General features: G+C 32.9%; 1 protein-coding gene across 2 annotated transcripts in view; it reads left to right on the top strand.

Annotated features, from left to right (window-relative positions):
* The first annotated feature begins 1,819 nt into the window (after positions 1-1,819).
* LOC148612256 (uncharacterized) overlaps positions 1,820-20,196 on the top strand; it is a 21,808-nt gene continuing 3,431 nt past the window's right edge. The window contains exons 1-13 of one of the 2 annotated variants that reach the window (XM_088593514.1): positions 1,821-2,170; positions 5,678-5,826; positions 6,676-6,794; positions 7,086-7,201; positions 7,812-7,908; positions 9,590-9,707; positions 10,840-10,931; positions 11,489-11,610; positions 15,257-15,427; positions 16,108-16,161; positions 17,105-17,194; positions 18,738-18,773; positions 19,288-19,369. In XM_088593514.1, the coding sequence (XP_088449640.1) occupies positions 2,095-2,170; positions 5,678-5,826; positions 6,676-6,794; positions 7,086-7,201; positions 7,812-7,908; positions 9,590-9,707; positions 10,840-10,931; positions 11,489-11,610; positions 15,257-15,427; positions 16,108-16,161; positions 17,105-17,194; positions 18,738-18,773; positions 19,288-19,369 (1,322 nt within the window). In that variant the 5' untranslated portion in view covers positions 1,821-2,094. Of the gene's footprint in view, positions 2,171-5,677; positions 5,827-6,675; positions 6,795-7,085; positions 7,202-7,811; positions 7,909-9,589; positions 9,708-10,839; positions 10,932-11,488; positions 11,611-15,256; positions 15,428-16,107; positions 16,162-17,104; positions 17,195-18,737; positions 18,774-19,287; positions 19,370-20,196 lie in introns of both variants that reach the window. The other variant, XM_088593515.1, reaches the window with a different exon arrangement.

Raw genomic sequence — 20,196 nt, 5'->3', positions numbered from 1 at the left:
GAGAAAGAATGCATTTGCAATATGAAATAGATGAAATGTGTTCAAAAACAAAATTACTCATTTGCCTCGCACTGACTGGTTTTTTGCCTGGACCCCCTCAAACTTTTTCTGGTAAATTTGCTACACATATCAATCATACATCATGATAACATACATGGAAGTATGAAAACCCTATTGTCATTAAGTTTCAGTTAGCTGATTTTTAATTTTACTTGTTGAAATGCGTTTGTATTAAGACCATCTTTATATGAATCAATGGTGTATGTCCATGGTGAAGAGTGACTTGTACAATTTCATCGCAATGTCACTAGTACTGCTGTTATTTTGGGTTATAACTTTGTGGGCATTTTTTTTTTCCATTCAGCTGCTGCATTGTCATTCATCGGAGCCGATACCATTTCAATTTCCTGTCCTCTTGGTGGTGAATTTTAAAGGTTTTGCCGAATTTATGGACATGACTTCTTCACGTTATTTGAATGCAGTTCAAAGAGGAGTAACCCAAACACGCAATTAGAACTCGATGAATAATGCACACAAGCCGCTAATATATTCAAAGACTAAAACAATCTTTCAAGAAAAAATGATTAATTCTTTAAATGTTTCTTGACTATATAATAATTGGCAAAACATTTTTTACGTACATCCATGGAAATAAGTGTAACATGTAGCTATAGTCTTTGTATACAGAGACCAAATGAGACTCGATTATTTTCTTAAATTTGAAATTTTAACGGGGGAAGATTTGCAGTGGGCAAATGTGTTTAATATTTTTTTAACTGAAAATGACGAAAAATCTCCACCCAATTTTGCTGTACTCATATAAAATTGGAATTTTTTGAACGGATGTGGACTACTCTATTTACAATTTAGCCGGACATGACAAATATGTTTCGTTTCCGAAATCAAATCTGTTGGTTAAAGTGTTGTTGATGAAAATTCAAATAAACATGATATGAAATCTGTGAAAAAAATTAGAGATTCAAAGATTCAAAACTTAACAATTTGATCTTTGTATCATCAAAGCTTGGGAAATAAAGATCTGATTTGTGGTGTCTTTTTTTCCCTTTGTTAAAGGAAATTTGGTTTTTATTTAAATGCATCGCAAATCAACAAAGCAGGGGCAAAAATAGGGCCATCTTGTGATTTTGACTGTGTCTTTTCTGCTTTTGTAGAGAATAACAAAATAGTTTTTATTTGAAATAAATATCACATTGTGGGTAAGTGAATTTTCAGATCGGTGGGTTTTTGACAATCATGTTATGAACTTAATCATTTTTGTTGAAGGCTTTTATAAAGCTTGCACCTAATGCCACAACCTTCACAATATAAAAGTAAACTGGATTCCACTGCGTGTTTTTATTCATTGATTGATTATGATTGATTAAGGTTTAACATCTTATGGCAGATATTTCATGCATTTCAGGGCGAGAAAGATTTGATTTATCAAATAGACCCTGCTTTGTATTTATCTGACAGACTTTGTAGGATTTTTCTTTTCCTTGCTCACAGAAGCGAGAGCCTGACGATACGCATGTTACGCCTCATGTGTACATGATTCTGACCCATCTGTACAAAAGTTTATGATGACTTAAAATCTATGTACTTTTTAACGTTAATAGGCCATTTTGACCTTTGACCTAGTCACTTTATTAATGACAAAACAAATAAATTGTAACATATTTCAATACTAACCCCAACATCAGCTGTAACTTGTGTATATATCACTGGAGACTTTAACTACTTTTTCATTAATCAGCCCCAGGCAGGATATAAAATACGTGTGTTAGTAGTATAGTTTGCATGTGAAACAAGAGCGTTAAAAGGTGTAACTGTCATTTTGATTTCGTTTCGACTGTAAACAATATGTTTTCTTATGTATAGAAATTGTTTCATGACGGGTTAACAGCAACAATAATTAAATGCTGCATTGCCTCTATCCGTTTTACAAGACACGGTTTTTGTTTGATTAAATTCATTATATTTAATTCGATGTAAATATTTACGGATGTAACACTGTGAAATCAAGTATTTGTAACTTTACAAATCTACATGTTTCATACTCCTGTGACTATTGACTAAAGTATTTAACGGACTATGATAATCAGAGTATTTTATGGACTTTTAATTGTATTTTTATCTGGAGAAACATGTATCAGATTTATAAGAGCAGGTAAGAAAAAAACAATGTGAAACCTGTTTAAAAAATAAGATGACAAGGTTTTTTTCCAAAAAATTATTTCATGGTGGTCTTTCTTAAGGTGACAAGACCCGATAAAACGTAAATAGCCGGGGTAGTAAAGGTGTTCCTGCTCAGCGGTCAAAATGGTTAAAATTAAAGTGAATCCTTTAGTTATAAAAATTTCTCCCTACTTCTGGTAAATCTTTTGTCTATACTAGGTTTGGGCTTACATGTGTCGCCTGGCGCCTCATACTTAAAATGATCATTAAAGAAACATTCAATTTTATGAAACATCAATATTTATAATCATGTCGTATTTGATTTATTTTCTTTGATGTAAACATTGGTTGGCACGTACCTTTTTGTCGTCTAAAATTGCAGGGTTCTACTCACTAATATAGACAGCTTTCTTAATTTGATTTATGTTGGAAAAGTTTTTAACTTTAACTTATAACTTTAACTTTAAACAATTTCAAATATCAAAGAACGCATTTCTTTGTAACAAAAGGCCAACCAGTAGCTATGAGCTATATCTGTCTGTTTATTAAACACCTGGCCGACCAATCATAAACTACAGTTATCAGCAAAGACGACGTAACGATCTCAGCTAGACTGACGATTTGGTGCGGTTAAGGCAGGCATTAAGTTTAGACAAGCGTTTAGTTTTGACAACTGTTTTCTGTGCGCGGGTGGTTGCTTTAGACGGGTGTCTTTTTTCTTCATTTGGTTCACAACGCATACAAAACTAAAATATTTGGGACGTGATGGATAATTAAACGGTGTGTATAATAAGCAGGTTTCGATTAAACATTCTTAACTGGGGATTTAAAAATGAACGTAACTTTTTAACCACCGGGCAGTGATTAAATTTATGCAAGTGTTTACTCGCCATTTTACATTTACTGCATTTCATGGGAGAAACCAAGTCTCCTTCAGTCTTTTCTTGATTAAATTATTTATACAATCTCTATGGTAAAATCAAGGTTGTCTCTGTATAAACTGGATAACTTAAGATATTTTGCGACCAAGGTATTCATAAAAAAACAAAAAAGACAAAAACAAAAAAAGTATATAGACCCGCTCTTTCAGAAGCATAAATATAATCATATTTGATTCAGATTGAGTCTGACACGCTTTTCCAACTTACCTACACATGTCATGGCTAAATTAAGTATTTACACGCACAGTAATGGCTATTGTCATTATTTGAACAAACATTTGTGACAAGATGATACATGTTAAAGGATTAACCATGTTGGATGAAAAATCTTTACCGTAGTTTAAGGTCATGTAAAAGTTAAATAAGTGTGTGTCATTATGGCGTAAGTGTTATTATGTGTAGTGATTTTCATGATTACAAACCAAACGAAATAAAAGGGAAATTAATAAAAAAAAAAGGTGAAATAATTATGTTGTTTGTTTGTTTGTTGTTGTTTTTTTTTTATGCTGAAAGAAATTAGCATAGTTAAGTTGATAGGGAAATAAGCAGAATTATTAAATTTCAATCTTGTTTTAGTTTTAGATCATTGTTGAAAATACAAATATTAGTTGGATCTCCCCCTCCCCAAAGTGCCTCCATTTAAGCCAGTTTATTACAGGTTGTACACGCTCGTCTACGTATGAATTGCTCCTCGCTCCATGAACACCTATTCGTTCGCTACCTGGTCGATTTACCTAATTGCGCATGTGGAAATATTGAATCCACTTCCCATTACTTACTCAGATGCAACCGTTATACTCAGCTTAGACTCGACACGTTTTCGTCTCTTCCCTTTCAGATTACTTTCGACGAACACACTCTGCTATTCGGCTCCGCTGATCTTTCAGATGATCAAAACAAACTTATTTTTACAAGTCCACAAGTATATCATTGACAGCAAACGGTTCACTTGATATGCACTTCAACTTCACACATTGTTAAACAAAATATTCAATATTATTAGTAGAATTAATATTGAATTCAATATCTTTATTAATTATTTGTTTTGTCTCCCTATTTCTTTTTCTTTTTCTACAATTTTTGTTCATTTCATATTGTTAAATTTTATCCGCTGTATTCCATACTACCTGAACACTATCCATTAACTTCTAGTAATTCATCGTTTTAGTAAATTCGTACACAGAGCATCAAACTATGTTATAAAATATTATAATTGTCATACTTTATAAGGAGATGGATTAATATAAGCTTTGCTTGTTTCCTGATCCAGTATGTATTATTGTACTGTGTAAAATTGCAACAGAAATGTATCTGACTGAATAAATATGTTTAGACTAAGTTTATTACTATTAACTTTAACTATGTATAGAATTTAGAACTAGTCCTTGGGCTTCACTAAAGTAAGGATTACGTCCCTATTTTCCTACATGTAAATGTGTATGTATTAATATTTAGTTTTATTCTTCATTTATATTAACATTATTATGCTTCGTTTGTTTATGTTGGTAATTGTATGAATTATAGTTGTTGAATGAATTCAGACGCGGATTTAGGCGGGGATGCAACCGTGGCCCCACCGCTCCCTAAAATTACTAGGCATTGTTCTTTGCCTGTCATCTTGGTTTTTCAATCGGCATCTAATTCTATTTACGCCCCCCTAAACTTAACCTAACCTTAAAACCTGGATCTACGCCTGGTATTATTTAGAATAGATAAATTTTGCAAAAGAATAATCAAGGGAACCAAGGTTCTAGTGGAAATCAAAAGAATGTAATGCAGGGACAAAGACTAGACATGGAAAACAGACACACATAACAAAGGACATAAAATAACCAAAATAGTACGTACAAAGCGACACAAGTAAATGTGCAACTCGGACTCCACTAAAAACTGAGAGCATGAACCAGGCACACACGCCGAGCTGCTTATAAAAAGTCAAAACAGTCGCTTTGTGCACGGCTTTCTGTGTGAATACTGAGGTGGTTGGTTCTTAATGCAATTTGATCAATAATTTGTCTTTTGCATTTTTGTCATAGGTTATATTGCCTACATTTTTCCACCCTAGTTTTATTGTGGGAATACTAGTTGCTTACGCGGTACTTTATTTCACCTTTGACCTTTATACTGTAAACGTATTAATTTTCGCGCGATTACTGATTTTCGCGAATTTTGTAAAGTGGACATATTTTCGGGTATTAATTTTCGCGCTTATCAATAAATGATAACAGTACATGTATTTAATGTTAAAGGTCAATTTCGTGGGTACTATTTTTCAGCCTTTTTTGTTCATCAAATAGCGAAAATTAGTACATTGCGATAATTAATACTTATACAGTATTAGAAGAAAATCGTTCTAAAAAGGTTTTCATTAGTTCCACATTCAGAACATACTTACAGGTAAGTAATTGGAAAAGTATAGAGCGTATTCATTTTTCTGCATAAATAGCAATCACAACTTCTCGGTCAATCTCGTTGATTCCGAGGATAGCCGGGATTGGCCGAGGATGTACCGATTGCATAGATAGGTCAATGATTTTATGTTCCTATCAATCTTTTAGGAGCACGATGCCCTGCTCATTGGATAAAAATAGGATCTAACTGTTACAGAACGAGGTATAATTATGCTGTTAAAAATTGGACAGATGCAAGATTCTGGTGCCAAACTCAGGATGCTGATTTGGCAAAGTTTGAAACAATAACAGAACAGGTTTGTAGTTAGATAATATATGTCGTTTATAAAATTTTGTTGTGACCCTGTTTGCTTAAAGAGAAGATGCATTACATCGCCACAGCAGAAGAAGAGAGCATAAAACTCAATGATGAAAAATGGATAAAACATCGGAGCTATCGTTAGTCCTTATTAAAAGCATTTCAAACATATAGTGTATTAACCTTCCAATTTTTAAGCCAGACAATTTGACACACTCGAAACATTTTCAGGGTCAAAATGGTTGCTTGATTATACTAACTCTATTTTATTGTTTAAATGTACACTTATTACTGACTCTATTTTATTGTTTAAATGTACAGTTATCTTTTTCTTATGAGTTAGTCAAAAGATGTCATGTTTTCTTCTATCTTTCATTCACGGATATCCGGTCGGGAGACGAGAATTTAGATCATTGATGTTTAAGAAATTAAAATTAATTATAAGGACATTTTTCCTGTCTATTCGTCAGTTCCATGCTCCTAGTGTTTGGTATCCGTCCGCCAACGCTTCTTACAATTCACCAAAAACGATTAATGGATTTGAAAACTTACGTTTCTGAGTTATAGGGCTATAAACCACAAGACGGCCACCCCATGGACTGCTGCTTCTATGAACTAGAACATTAAAACCCAACTCGACGTGCTGGCATAGTATAAAGCAGAGTCTGTTCAATTGATAAAACGTTCGCGTTCTGTAATACATGAAATGTCTGTCAAGGGATTTCAAACTACAATCAAACTATCAATTAAAACAACATACAAAATGGGGTTGGGTGGGAGTATTTGGGGCTTGGATGGTTCATATACTTTAACACTGCTGTTTATTATCTCATGATTATTTTGGTAGGACGAAGTTCGAAGTTATCAAGGCTTGTTGGCCCCCTCAACCTCATTTTGGATCGGTCTGCATAAAATGAAAGACGAGTGGAAATGGGCAGATAACTCTACAGTGAACTCAAAAATCATGTAGGTAGCTTTTTCTTGTATTATAAAAGATAATGATTTTAAAAGATTTCCCCTTTACGTTTGGCCCAGTATTCAGCCATTTCATATGCCAGAGCCGAGTTAGACCGAGAAACGATATTCAAGGTCATTGTTCAATAATGAATATAGTATATCTATAAAGGTGTACGGCATATATGGCACATATAAGGATGAATCATAATACATGCACATGTGTATTGTGTTTATATATATAGTGTTGTCGTTATGTTCATGCAAATTTTGTTATTTACTTTTCTTTATTTCATGTTCCAGACAACAAATAAATAGAGCAATAATTCCAGGGAATGATTGTGGACAACTTTCCACAACAATTTTACAAAGTGGAGAATGTAGCCAGACAAGAGGTGTCCTCTGCCAGCAACCTGCAGGTTGGCATTTTATATATCAGTTTAAATCCTACTTTATATCTATACGCTGTCTTCGATGGTGTACCAACGTCCGCCCGTCAGTCAAATGGCTCAAATTTCTTTTAGTATAAAATGAAAGAAAGAAAGAAAAAAAGAAAAAAAACCAAGACTGGAGTATCACGCGCTTCAATATCCAAGCCGTTTATTTTAGAGAATATCACTGCAGATTTGTATATATTTATCGATAATATATGAAACAAACATGCATTACAAACAAAATTTTAAGTACAGACAGTGAAACTTGTCTCTTGTCTAAACCGAAACCTGATAAATCCCAAAGCCTGTCTAAACCGAACTCATCTGAAGTTTAGTAATATCAGTTCCATTGTTTTTTTTTTGTTTTTTTTTGAATTTATGTAAACCGACCTACACTGAACTATTTTTGAAGTCCGTAAAAGGTTCAATTAAGACATCTTTCACAATATAATGGTTAAACTTTTCACTGTAAAATGATTAAGTTTTATATAGTGTACACAAAACAGTCTGTCATAATTAACGAAACTGCACATAAGACGTTGCAAGAATCTTGGTCGTCTTCTTCACCAGGGTTATTCTTCTTTTTCTGTTGTAGGAAAACAAATACGGTGTGATACCCAAAATGACTGGCAATCTTATGGAGACACGTGTTACTATCGAGCACCTCAGTCAACGAGCTGGACGGAAGCCAGGTAGGAATTATTATATATATACTGAACCGGAAATTAAAAAAATATATATTATTAGGGACGAAAACAGAGAAAAATAGCATTATGGAAATAAAAAATGTAAAGTTTAACAATGAGGATATAAGAGAGAGAATTAAGAGGATTAAAAACAACTCAAACTTTATAAGTGACTAGCGTCGTGGAATATGTTTATGGACAAAGGGTCGTGAAATAGGTATGTTGTCAGAGGCGTAGTACCCGAGTATGCATTGGTACGGCGAGTTCGACGGTTTGTTAAAAAGGATGGATCAGTACACATGCTGTGGAAAACTCTTGTTTTTTCTTCCTTTTTTTTAAGTTTTCATGTTGAATATATTATTGATATGGCGCAAGCCTACCGATCGCTACGTCCTTTATTTTTTGGTTGTGAATCCCATTCCTTTCAAATACATCGTGTGAACTGAAGTCCTAATGTTGAAAATGAAACAGGATCGTCAATAACATCAATTAAACTACAGAGTTGACATTATTCTTAAAGAATGCAACCATGTTTGTCTTGGAAATTTATAACGAAACCATTCGGCCGGGACATATCATGAGCAACTTAATATGTGTTTTTAGAAAAGCAGAGAACATCCGCTCTTCCGGTGCACCTAGTTTATGCTACACATATCATGTACCAGTTTTTAATGGAGTCCGGATTGTCTATTTAATTTTTATTTTGGTTATTTCATGTTCTTCGTTGTGTGTGTCTGTTTTCCCATCATGTCAAGTCTTTATCCTCATCTTGTTTTCTTTGATTAACGTTCGAATCCTACATGTAGATCCGATGGTTTTCCCATTTGAACTTATGTTGCATATACAGAAAACAGTGATACTTCGTCTGAAATTGACTTACTAAACATTCACTTAGATTGAACGAAATTAAAGACGAATGTCGATTAAGTGGCTTTTAAATGGTACTTTCATACAAAAACACCCTAGGTAGATACAGTATTAGAATAAATGGAATAGTTGATACCTGTCCTTTATATATTATCTTTTTTTGTATTGAAGAAAGAAATAACGGGTTACAAAAGAAAAGGGACAAATTTTACTTTTAATTAAAGACCAATGAAATATTGCACAATAAAATCATATATTGTGAAGAATTTCTTTGAAGTCCATTTGTAAATCTATCAACTCTTTTTAGATAATTAAAGATGTTTTATAATTAATAAATATAAGTTTTTTGTTCGTTACTTCCTCTCAGCAAGTTGCTTGAATTTCAACTTGTTTTCAAAGTGTGAGTTGATTTCAATGGAATTATTATTTAAGTAGCAGTCTTTGTAAGAATCATGCAAATTCTGTAAAATGTGATACACCTGAAAAATAGGCTACATATTTTTATTGTGAGTTTTATGTTGTTTTATAGGTCTGTATGATGAAATGTATAATCATTCATTCCAATTTGTCTGCTGTTCGGAAATTATCCACATGGATAATCCAATTGTTTCTACTGTATTTGAGTGTCATTAGAGAGTTATCTCCCTAAATTTTGAATTTACAGTGCATTCTATATGATATTTATCTCTTAAGAACAAGGTTTTTATGGAGAACCACATGTAAGTTTCTGATATAAAAAAAATTGTGTAGGCTTTCCAACCATGTATCACATTTTGCATGATTCTTCGCTGGAATGCTACTTAATTTCTTTACATTACAGAGATTTCTGCCAAGGAAGACAGTCGATAATGGCAACTCCAACAACAAAGTATCAACAGTTTGCATTGTTTGATTTTATCAAGAATAATGCAAAGAAATTGTGGATAGGCTTTCATTCTGTAAGTTTTCAAGAGCAGCTTTATAGGGTTTGTAAGTCTCGTTCTGGTTTCAGTTTCCCTTCCGAAATTTCTGATGTTGAAAGTATTGAAATCCGAAGACCGATCTGCATTTTATTGTTTACTTCCGGGAAATCTAAACGCTGCAATCACAGTTCAAAATCTTCTATTTTATGCTTTTCTTAACATTTTTATTAGTAGAACTAGATATTTGTCATTTTTTAATCAGTATGTATACACACAAAAAAGTTTGGCTTTTAATGTTGAACCAATTGATATGTTAATGACGAATCTCCATACATTTGAATCGTAGACGAGGACCCATGCTCATAAAATCACGGAGTCACGTAACGAGACTTACATACCCTATTATGAATAATACCATGGCAGAACTATTTTTCAATGTTTTTATTTTTTAGGTCCATTCATGCTTAAAAATTCCCTATGAAATATAAAATTTTCGCTGAAAAATAATCGAAGAACCGCGAAAATTAATATTCATTGATGAATGTACCTTCACAGTGGTATAATCTGGGTTGTCAATTACGACCATCAGATATATCTGATAATCTGCTTTAATATAAGCGATGAACAATCCCGGGTTTTTGATCTAAAATCGTCATGTGTTCAATTCAAACTTTTGTCTCGGGGAAGCTGGTGCCCGTTTCATTTTCTAACTTACAATGCAATTATTAGCACTTTAAACTTAAGCAGGTTCACCAGGACAAATCAGAAAGAAAATATTTTACCACTCTGTCGCACAGAGCATGTATGCAGGGAGAGCCTATGTCATTTCTGATTAATGTTTAGATGTGAACGTCTCCTTTACATTGTTCATTAATTCGATATAAGTTTTTATCACAAAAGTGGTGCTTTTTGTATCGAATCAGGCTTTTTTTGTTGATATTGGTAAAATAATGAAAAAATGAGTTGAAAACATGGTAAAAAAAAAAAAAACATTCCAAAAAGAAACTCCTAAGAAACTGTAACAAAATAGAAAAACATTGAGCGACACATATATTCAAAACATTTGAAAATTACATTTTCGATTTAAGTTACTCTTCTCTTATGGCTTCCTAAATTATCATGTACAGTATTACAATAAAACGGTAAATGGCATGATATTATATTTTAGATCAGAAATGGTAACAATTTTCAGTGGAGTTCCAGTGATGATAAAGCTAATCCTCCATTGACATTCTGGGAAAATGAATCCACAGTTTTAAGGTAATGTTTTTAAGCCCGATAATTTTTACTGCCATTGCACTCAAATATCCACGTTGTAAGATTTCAGAGAGTTGTTTATTCATTATAAGAATACTTCATACAAACTTGTAGGGGTGCGTGTCCTAAAGGAACTTGGTTTTCATTCAATATGATACTTATAGTGACCTTAAAAATCTGACGGTAAGTAATTTGTTAAAACATTTAGAACGCAAATGGGTCGATATGGTGCACATAAGTACGCAATTTTGAAATAAGGAACTAAAACACAGATAACACAAATCAATTCTTCACCGGAAGATGTCATGTATGTACGCTTATCCAATGAACAATAATGGACAATTCGACACATTTTAATTTCGGCACAACATAAACACTGTAATTAAACTTCATTGAGATAAAAAAGATCCTTCTCTGCCGTTTAAGGTAAGATCTTTTTCATATCAATGAAAAAAGAGATGCGTGACGATGTCCATGAAATATCTGGAATGGACACAAAGTGACAAGACATTAGCAACATATTTTGTAAACACTCGGTAATGGTATTATCAATGTTCTAGTTCTACGGATAGTCAGAACATGTGTGCTTACATGGACGCACAGGGGACAGAATGGGATAAATCATGGAAATCTGCCTCATGTGACATCACCAGTGGCGGTGTAATATGTGAAAGACCTGCAGGTATGGAATAGCTAAGTTGATTTAATTATGACGTAGTCATGCGGGTTTATACATTTGTATACAAACCTATTTAAGAATCAGACTGGTCCTAATGTAATGGTGACTTATTGAAAAATACATTCAATATTTCTCTGACGCAATCCCAGCGTATTGAGGTTTGAAAACCACAAATGTACATGCTCCTGCCCGATTTTTACATGGAAGAGTACTTATTTGATAAGTGAAATAATAGGTAGTAACTTTTATTGCTAAAACGATATTAAGGCTCAAGAAAAAAACAATGAGCTTTAAGAGAACACAGCTCAGTTGTATGTTTTGGTGGCTGATATCCCCTATGTAGGATTGTTGGTGTATAAAATGCTGCATTATATCAGTGAAAAAAAGAGTTTTTACCGTCCAAACACAAGATGGTATTAATAATTTAATTCTACGTTCGTGCTTTGGAATTAATATTTTTGAAACAGACAAGAGTATTGTTCCGTATTTATTAATCGTTTAGTTTTCAACCATTGCAATCTCCTCATCAATTATTCTCAACAGATTTGATGCTGCGCCTTGGAACTATTCATAGCATTTCCCTCATTTCCATTTCAAAACCCAGTCAATGGTAGTTTTACAAATATCATTAGGATTATCTTGTCGTTTTTTCATGCCCTGTTATATCCTTATGCAACATCGTTAGAAATTGTGGGAAAGAAAAAAAAATCTCACTGCTCAACTTAAGAGTTTATTGACCAAAAACTAAATTATAAATTAAATTGATCAACCGACTTCGGAAAGTCAAATTGATAAAACGTACTATAATGTAATTGTATTTTACTGTTTATATTTTTTTTCATTTAATTCATTTCCGCATTATGAAGTGGCATTTATTTTGGTTTCCATTCACGTATTAATTTAATAATGAAAAGTGATATACCAACCTATAAAATATTTTTGAAAATAAATTTGAATGACTTCCTTATAAGGCGTTAATGCCTTTTGACTTAAATGAATAAAAAATGTGTCTTTAAAGGACTGTTTCATAGACTTTGAAATTATACATTGGCAACTCAACTGATGTTTTTTTTTTTAAACAAACAGTATGAGAACCGAACTCTTGCCACTAGTACATGCCTCGAGTTGAAAAATGAACTCCTGTATTTAATGTCATTAAATTTTGTTGTTCTTGTTTCTGTTTTCTTAGTTTTTTCCTGAACTTATTTTGAAATGAAGTAACTTGAATAGTTTTAGATATCAGTAAATTTCCTAAAATGGTTCCTCTTGATCAAGTTGGCCGCCACATGATATTTTAGCTCCCGATTGGTTGTCCGTGAATGCCAATGATTCGAATTTTCACACAGTCTACATGTAGAAATGTTGACTCTAATGCTTTCTAACGAACAATTACTTTCTTGTACACCTCAGATGGCCCAACCGATGGATGTATCCATCCATAGTTTCCTTGAAGTAAATCTGCTTAATATACTGAAATAAAGTAAAGAAACTTTATGCAAGGAAGGACCTATACAAAAGACAATCGGAACATTAATCGACTCTTTCCGGGGATGACCGAAAAAGGCCGAATGGTGTTCCAGTTGATACAAAGGATTCACTTTGGTTCTGCTTTATTGAAAAAAGATTGCTGTTGAGGACTATCTATAAGCTCGTAAATAGACAATTTCCAAAGATAAATTAGTTTTAAACTACAGATTCCATGCAGTGTTTTGAAATTTTATAGGAATATTGACGGTAGCAATGACTATAATTCTATATTTTTCCTTTATATTCTGCTCTGTGTAAATCTTATAATTTGCCAACATACGCTTTAGTAGGAAATGAAGCACTAACTCGCTATTAATTATCTAAATTTACGTCTTTGAAAATAGTTTCTGAATAAAGTGATTCATTTCTGATGACATTTGGAAGGTAAGAACTACTATAAGATTGCAGGCCCATAAAACTACTTTAAAGGTTAAGTTAATAAATAAAAAATAAAGTAATGTTGTTGCTCTTGCAAGAAGGCGGGTTGGGACCCTATGAGCCTTTGGATTTATTATATTTCTTGTTCCGATTTTATTTCCATCGTATGTACAAGTGTATACATATGATCTGCATCCATATAATGTTTTAACAGTATACCAGTAGACCCTTGGCCTAGTCGATGAGCACACGTGACATATACTTTCGCGAGGTATGGCTTGGGTAGAATAAAACAATTTTCCTCGTGGAAGTGTATATTGAGCATGCTCCACGCATGCTTATCTATTATCCCAGGTTAACACAAAAGTGTATATAAAACAAAAAAACAATCACACTATTAGTGCTTATTAAACTTGGTGAGAGATGTCTGGCATAAGATTTTTACAATTCTAGTATAACATTCCATAAATAGACAATAACAGTGTATTGACTTGAAATAAAAACAATACACGTATGAGGTTAAGAATCGGGGTAAAACGCGAGGCTTTGCCAAGCGTTTTTCCTTCCGATTCGTTCCAAATTTGTTTATTGCTTTATTTCTAGTCAATGTACTGTTATTGTCTTTATACTTCAATCTTAATCCCCACTATACTCGGCGTCACATAAATAACATACTGTTAAAATTTGAATAAAAATATTTTCTACGACTTTATTGACACCAACCATCGTTTAAATTGTCTTAAATGACTTGCTCATTCGTTTAGCCAAACAGCTTCTCAAAAACAAGTCGCTTATTAGCTTAAATCATGCGTAACAAATCCTTACGAGAAAATCCCATACTAATATCCGCCATGTTGGTTTTTACCGGACGATTTGTTTACAAACGGAAGTGCGTAAGTTCCCGTCGAACTCCGGTGACAATCGTCTGCTTGATCAACTTCTCGGTATTATACGTTGTTCACGTAAAATAAATCCGAGATATCCGAAATAACGCCGAATTGCATTCTGGGTTCTTCGGTTTTTGGACAAACCATTTAAACGTAAACAACATCTCCTAGCAACCCGATCACTGTAAACATGGCCGACTTTTTACAATGTAAATATTGCCACCTAGAATTAAAATCTGACCGGAATTTAACGATTCAATGTTTAGGGAGAAGCCGTTTGGCTAAACGAATGAGCAAGTCATTTAAGACAATTTAAACGACGGTAGGTGTCAATAAAGTCGTAGAAAATATTTTTATTCAAATTTTAACAGTATGTTATTTATGTGACGCCGACTATAGTGGCCCCGATAGTGACAATGCGATAAACAGGTAATTCATACAGTAAAAGGAAAGTTCACGGAGCCTGTCGCTGACCGTATATACATACATCATTAATATACATTTTGGTTGCTCAAATAGAACGATTATAGAAATATATATAAAGACTTTTATAACTCTATCGGTGTAAAAAGAGCATTGGCTGTTCCTCATGGTAAACTAATCAACATGGCTGAACAGTCAACGGTAAATCAAGTGATAAACCCTTGATTGTTTTTTTCCTTTAACCGGTACGAACAACTTTCTCTAATTCTACTTCCGGTTCATCTGGTTTGTCGTCTGAGACGAACCACTTGGTACGAATCAATAATGGTACACGAATCTGTGGTTCAGCTGGAACGAACTGTATAATAGAAAGCACCCCTAGTCTCTATTTAACATCTTTAAACTATCTCTTAACAAAATTTAGTATGTTTCAGACATTGTGAAGTACAACTTAAGGTACTACAAGACCCCCAAAACCTGGTTCCAGGCTTCTGCCACGTGTGCACTTCACAATGGACAATTAGCGACAAGGAATGATACTTTTTTGTTTGACACCAATGCGTGGATTGGAGGATCTGGAATTAACACTACAACAACAATAAAAGGTAAGAAACAAAAATGGAAAAAAGAGACTCGAAGAAAATGAAATTTATTTAAGACCGAAGTTTTTTTATCAATCCAAATCAATACAATTCATTTTATTTTAAAAAAATATTTAGACAGACTTGGCTGTCCTTACATTTTATATGCATATGGTTAGACATTTAAAAATAGTATATGACCAGAATTGATACGATTAGTATTATTAACCATTGTAAAATCATGGTTTTATATGAGTAAAGCTAATTAATCTCAACTGTGCAGACAAGACACGTTCAGCTGGATAGCCTCGACAACCAGAGATTAGAACCTAGTTTTATAGTCCTTTTAATGCAAGGACCTCAGGACCTGTAAAACGTGATGCTTAGGAGCGGAAATTTCGTATTTTATAAGAACAGTACTATAGCTGACGTCACAAAATTTGGCGTTACTACATATCAAATTTCGATAGTGACACCCACCAACCAGTGACCAATTATAACAAAAGTATAAAGGGGCTGAATCCAATAATGCGTACGTTCGCGTGTGAATTCGATCTAATGTTCCAGCCCAGATTAGCTATTGTCTGGCCTCTCCCAAAAAGGTCATTTTCGAAAGTAACTGACAACAAATCGTTTAAACAATATAGATAAGATTGGCGCTTTATGGAAGATTTTAATAAGCAAATCACTTTTCTTAACAACAGCTCCTTCAGGAGGTGATAGTGAGGCTAACGACTTCAATGCTGGAATTTATTATGGTTTGTGTTCTCAGAATGCATGAAATGTTTTCGTCTAAAACGCATGAAACATTTACTCTCTTTCTTTCTCTTTGTCTTGTAAAAATAAACATGATAAAATATTTAAAGGCAGATGTTTTCTAAGTCTTATCGAAAATTTCAACATGCTGACAAATTATTGCATTAAATACTTTGTATTTTACATTTAAAGTCATGTAGGTTTTTGTTTGCTTGCTAATGATACAAATTGTATATGGACTTAATTACAATACATTTGTGGTCCACATCTTATGTATTTTTAGTAATTTTTATTTTGAATTCTTTTGGTAACCGCTAGCTATCACCTGAAAGTTTTAAAACGTTATAAAACGTTTCGGAAATGCATTGTGATTTAACTGTGTTTGGTCTTTGTCCCTGGATTACATTCTTTTTATTACCGCTAGAGCCTTGGTTCTCTTGATTACTCTTTGACGATGATAGGACAGCTTTACAAAGCCTTTCCAGCTACATACATTTGCTTTTAACGTATAACTCCAAAAGGTGACTAAATGGAGCTAAATGCACATCGAACACTTTTTAAACCTGTTAACCTATACATTTAGCTCTGTCCAAATCTTTGCTGTCTTGATATGACGTTGTGTACTATTTAAGTACGCTTTACTAAAATATTTACTCACCTTTTAATGTGATATTTTTTTCTGATTCTCCAGCCTTGCATGAATTTTTTTTCAATAAATGTAAAAACGATGTGTAGCTTGTCATATATTTATGATAAAGAAACTTAGTGGTGAAACAAATTAAATTTAGGGGAGACAGTCAAGACTAAAGGGAAAAATCTGATGAACAAGGGCTATAATAAAAAAAAAATATTTCTATTTTACAAAATTGATCGTTCTTCTTTTACACATGTACAAATATAATATTTCAGTGATTTTAATTTCTGGTATGCATGATTGAATTTTAGATTTATGTCCATGTGCTACAGATACTGGATTTGTATATCTAAGCTGTGAACAAAATCGAACATTTGTCTGCAACACTACATCAACAATCGGTAAGTGTGAGTGAATGGTCCGATTTTATACATCGATTATTGTAAACGTACTAATTTTCGCTATTTTCGCGGTGGACAGAAAATCGCGAAAAATCTTACCCGCAAATTAATTTTGAGGATAATATTTTTTAATCGCGAAAATTGATACTCTCAAATATTTTCTCTTGACAGAATCCTCGAAAATTAATACATTTACAGTATTTCTTGAAAAACAGTGTTTATAGAAAAGCAGAGGACACTTACCCTACCGGAGTCCGAGTTGCTCATTTGCTTTTGTTACTTTGTATGTATGATTTTAGTTACTTTATGTTCTTGTGTATGTCTGTTTTCCATGTATGGTCTTTGTCCCTGGATTACATTCTTTTGATTACCGCTATAACCTTGGTTCCCTTACATACAAAGTAACAAAAGTAAATGAGCAACTCGGACTCCACTAAAACTGGGAGCAAGGACCAGGTGCACCGGTAGGGTAAGCGTCCTATGCTTTTCTAGAAACACATTTCAAAGTGTCACTGCTGAGACTATAGATCATAATGCACTACAAAAGTATATGCTATTCAGATGATTGGAATTACAAGTATTTTAAAATAAATTTACCTTATTGTAAACCCGTAGTTAACCTTCTTGAATTTGAGATGATTGTCATTGAATTTTTTTCCAATCGAATGAACTTAATAAAATACCTCACAATGTACACCCATTAGATTCAATGTAAGGTACATCAATTGTTGGACAGTTAAATAAAATAGTGTTTCAATGATTAAAGTGTATACCTTAAATTGGTCCGTCGTCTTATATTAGTGAAGATACAGTGCAACATCTATTGTCTTTTTTCTTGTTAGTTTTAATAAATGAAAATTCAAATCATTTAATGTCTTAGAAATGCTGATGAGTTTTCTGTAGGTAAGGGGCAGCGTAATTTGAAATAGCGCAGGGAAAAAGTATGGTGATGCTATGAAGATTAATCCATTCATGAGCTGTGATGTAATTGTCGTTTCCATTGACTAGTTTAAATGGACATCATTTTATTTTACTCAAAAATATCTCAGTTCGCCGTATACAAATAAGTCCAACCAACTGAGAAATAATTGAACATTGAGATGGATTGGATAGTGCCAGATCATGTGACTGAATACAACAGTTTTTAATGCCTTACATGTTTGCAAGAGATTTTCGTTTTTGTTTTGTAAATACAATTCGTTCTCTTAAAATACAGTATTCACTTTTAGGACTTTTTATCATGAATGGGCACTTTAAAATATTCAATTCTGGAAAACAATTATTATTTATTTACGAAATTTCGATTATGTTGCTAAGTACAGGGCTTTCAACTTTTTTTATTTAAATAAGCTTTGAATGTATTTTCTGTATTTTTTGGGAAACATTCTTTAGTTTGGAAAACGAATTAAAACAAAATATTTAAAAAAAAATACAAAACCGAAAAAAAAACCAACAACATTACCTGTATACAGCTATAGAATGTCAGCGTTTTAAATTGGAAAAAAATATTGATCATAATTGACATTTATCTATTACTTTTCAGTTGTAGCAGATGTGAAAAGTACAGCAAGTCCTGGGGGTATGTCATTCTTTTGAATAAATAATCATAGTTCACTTAAGGTCAATCGTCAAGGATAAATATATCATCAACATGCTGTATACATGTTTCTATCATATCCATTTTGAAATCAGCAGTAATGTAACATTTTGCTTCTCTTTAAAAAGAGAAAATGAAGTGAAAATCATAGATGGCATTTCATAACTTAGAAAAGGTACCTACATCAGATTCTGACTTTTGAAGAAGCATATTTGAAATGGGCTGCTACTTGCTAATACTTGAATCAATCTCTTATTCAGTAATAACATTTTCAATAATTTTCATATAATAAGAATAACTTTGTCTTCACATGCAGCATTAGTTATTAATATTTGAGTGAACGTTTTGTTTTCAAATGATTTCATATGTAGTTTGAATGTTTGTTCTAGGCTACTCGATATCATTTACATCTGAATGTGTATTGTAACATTTTAAAAATGTGTATTTGTTTTTCAGATTGAAACATTTCAAAGGTTTCTTTTCCCATTATTTTCAGTTGTGGCTGTTGCAATATTGCTGGTGGTGTTTGTATTACTTGTGGTTCTTGTTGTCGTTATTTGGATGAGAAGGAAAAAAAAGTAAGAATTTTTGTTTGAAAATGACCCTTGGCACCCTCAGAGTTATATGTAGCAAAATAAACATTCAAACAATTCTGATGTTTCAGTGTTAGTATTTGTAAGAATCAGATCAGGCAGTGGGTGAAGCATGGTATGAAAAAAAACAACTATTATAAAATTGTAATTTGAACATTTGTACCTACTGAATCGAGGAAAAAAATCCGTATCATTTTGGTAAATTGATATATAATTTTATTGGAATTTACTGAAAACGATCATTTAAAGGGACGATAAATCTTTCAAAAACTTCATTTCCCTAACATTTTATTGACAAATTTTAGAACAAAGCCAGTGATGCAGAGACCAGACAGTGGTCTTTTCAAATATAGAAATCGTTTTTGAGTAAAATTATATAGTCAGATCGGAGGGATTTTGGAATGCATGCTTCTGATTCCTCGCAACCTGCCTGATTCTTACAAAGACTTATACTTAACAAAGCTAACTGTATGACAGTTAGAGTATGGAATAAGAGTACATTGCGTGTTGACTACTGTACCGTGAAAATACAGTGATACATTTTGTACATGTCTAAACCGAACCCGTTTTTGACTTTAATAAAAATTGTCTGGTTTCGACAGGTTTTCGGATTATTCAGGGTTCGATTTCGACAGCCTTCACAGTACTTTTATTCATGAGTTTCAATTTCTGTTGTATCTGAAAATTTTAACTTTTGTTGAGAATTTAAAATCGTGGTTTACCCTAGCCATGAAAATCACAGAAATCACCATCTCATGGCCAGACATTCTTTTACAGTAACTTCGCAATGAACTTTCAGTGGACCTATTGAA

This window comes from Perna viridis, chromosome 7, assembly GCF_037379345.1.
Source record: "Perna viridis isolate PV_CMFRI_1.1 ecotype Kerala chromosome 7, ASM3737934v1, whole genome shotgun sequence".
Lineage (NCBI taxonomy): Eukaryota > Metazoa > Mollusca > Bivalvia > Mytilida > Mytilidae > Perna > Perna viridis.
Note: the sequence above shows the minus strand (reverse complement) of the source record. Positions and strands in the feature narration are given on the sequence as shown.